General features: G+C 33.7%; 1 protein-coding gene across 1 annotated transcript in view; it reads left to right on the top strand.

Annotated features, from left to right (window-relative positions):
• Positions 1–1,232, top strand: part of LOC108381329 (kelch-like protein 3) — a gene marked incomplete at its 5' end in the record, with an annotated part of 4,185 nt that extends 2,953 nt beyond the window's left edge. Inside the window, 3 exons of the mRNA XM_017637749.1 lie at positions 159–363; positions 864–965; positions 1,029–1,232. Of these exons, the coding sequence (XP_017493238.1) occupies positions 159–363; positions 864–965; positions 1,029–1,232 (511 nt within the window). The remainder of the gene's footprint in view (positions 1–158; positions 364–863; positions 966–1,028) is intronic.
• Positions 1,233–1,620: the final 388 nt, after the last annotated feature.

Here is a 1,620-nt window from a genome sequence, read left to right as displayed (position 1 = left end):
TTATCCAGGCGACGAATGTATGTATCTTTAAATAATGCCCGGCAGTTTTAATTTCTCGCCTTTTAAATGCCTTGTAGACGATTTCCTCCATAAATATTTGCGAAATTAGTGCTTTATTAGTCTTTAGTTCTAAACTTTTACTCATTAAATAATTTTAGATATAAACCTGGCAACGAATGGAAATTTGTAAGCAGCATGTCAACATTACGTTCTGAGGCAGGCGCAGTGGTTTTAAATTGCAAAATTTTCGTAATTGGAGGCTGGAATGGAAGTTACCAGTTAAGTTCTGTTGAATGTTACGAAGCATCTTCGGACTCTTGCACCCAGTGTGCGTCTATGAACGAAGGCCATAGTTTGCCTGGGGTGCGTGTGCATAAAAAAAAACGTAACTTATGCTGATGAACTTGTATAGTTATAAAAATTAGCAAATAATATACATACATACATAAATGTGTACATATGTACATTAGAGATATAATATTTGTCGGGGGAAAAGGGTGTTTTTTGGCCTAAAAGTCGAATAGGTTCTGAGATATTGCAGACTTATCATTTTTTTTTTTTCAAATTGAGAAAACAAAACTTTAATTTTTTCAAAAATCTCCAGTTCATTGCATAGCTTAGCTTAGACCAAAATCCATCTTTTTCCGCTCGGCAAAATATTTTTTTACCGTCCTTTTATTAACTCGGGATGTAACTATGTAATATTGATGCGCCTAAAAGATGCAACGATTTCTATTCTCAAGTTACATACCTGATGACAGTACGAATGGAAATTATAATAGGGAGGTTTTAGTTTTTTAAACTATAATTTTATTATTTAATGAACGATCTAATACACATGCGTATGTTTCCCCACATTTTAGGTAGCCGTAAGCAATGGGTGCATCTATGTTTTAGGTAGTAAAATGGCTATAAGTTGCAAAACAGTTGAACGCTATGACCCTGAAAATAAAAAATGGACTAAGGTTGGTTTGAAAAAAAGCTTTCGAAATTTCGAACACCGCATAATTTTGTATTACTTTTCGTAGGTCTGCGCTTTGAGAGATGGGCGTTACGGTATAGGATGTGTTTCTATGATGGACGAGCAACTGTGGGCTGTGGGAGATATTCCTTCAAATTCCGTGTCCGTATACAATGCGGAACGTGATGAATGGATCGAAAAGAAACCACTACCCAAGAGCGGTCGATACTTTTGTTATGTTGTGCCCAAAGCGTTACTTAAAAGTGAATAAGTGACATACAGTTTAGTAAGAAGATACTTACTGTGTACTCTTCAGAGACGAATCTCTTTGGTTGAGGCAGTTTTTGATGTTCAACATACATATGTAGATATGTCCATATTTAAAAACCCTAATTTAATTTTAATGAATTTTCGTAACTGTTATTTTTGTTTTTCCAATGGATTTTCATGCTTCAGCGAAGATAAAAAATGTAATAAATTTTTTTACTGAAAAAAGCAATGCAACACTTCACATTTGTTTGCGACTTCCATAAATGCCAAATTGAAATAAATATTCGTTGCAAAAAGCAAATGATACGGTAAGAAGAAATGTATTCTAAATAACTACAAATTAAATGGACTCATACCGAAAAAATAACACACCTCTAATTTTTTTTATT

This window comes from Rhagoletis zephyria, unplaced genomic scaffold, assembly GCF_001687245.7.
Source record: "Rhagoletis zephyria isolate East Lansing unplaced genomic scaffold, Rhagoletis_zephyria_1.1 Rzeph_scaffold_22168, whole genome shotgun sequence".
Lineage (NCBI taxonomy): Eukaryota > Metazoa > Arthropoda > Insecta > Diptera > Tephritidae > Rhagoletis > Rhagoletis zephyria.
The sequence above is the reverse complement of the archived record's forward strand: the minus strand, read 5'-3'. Positions and strand labels throughout refer to the sequence as shown.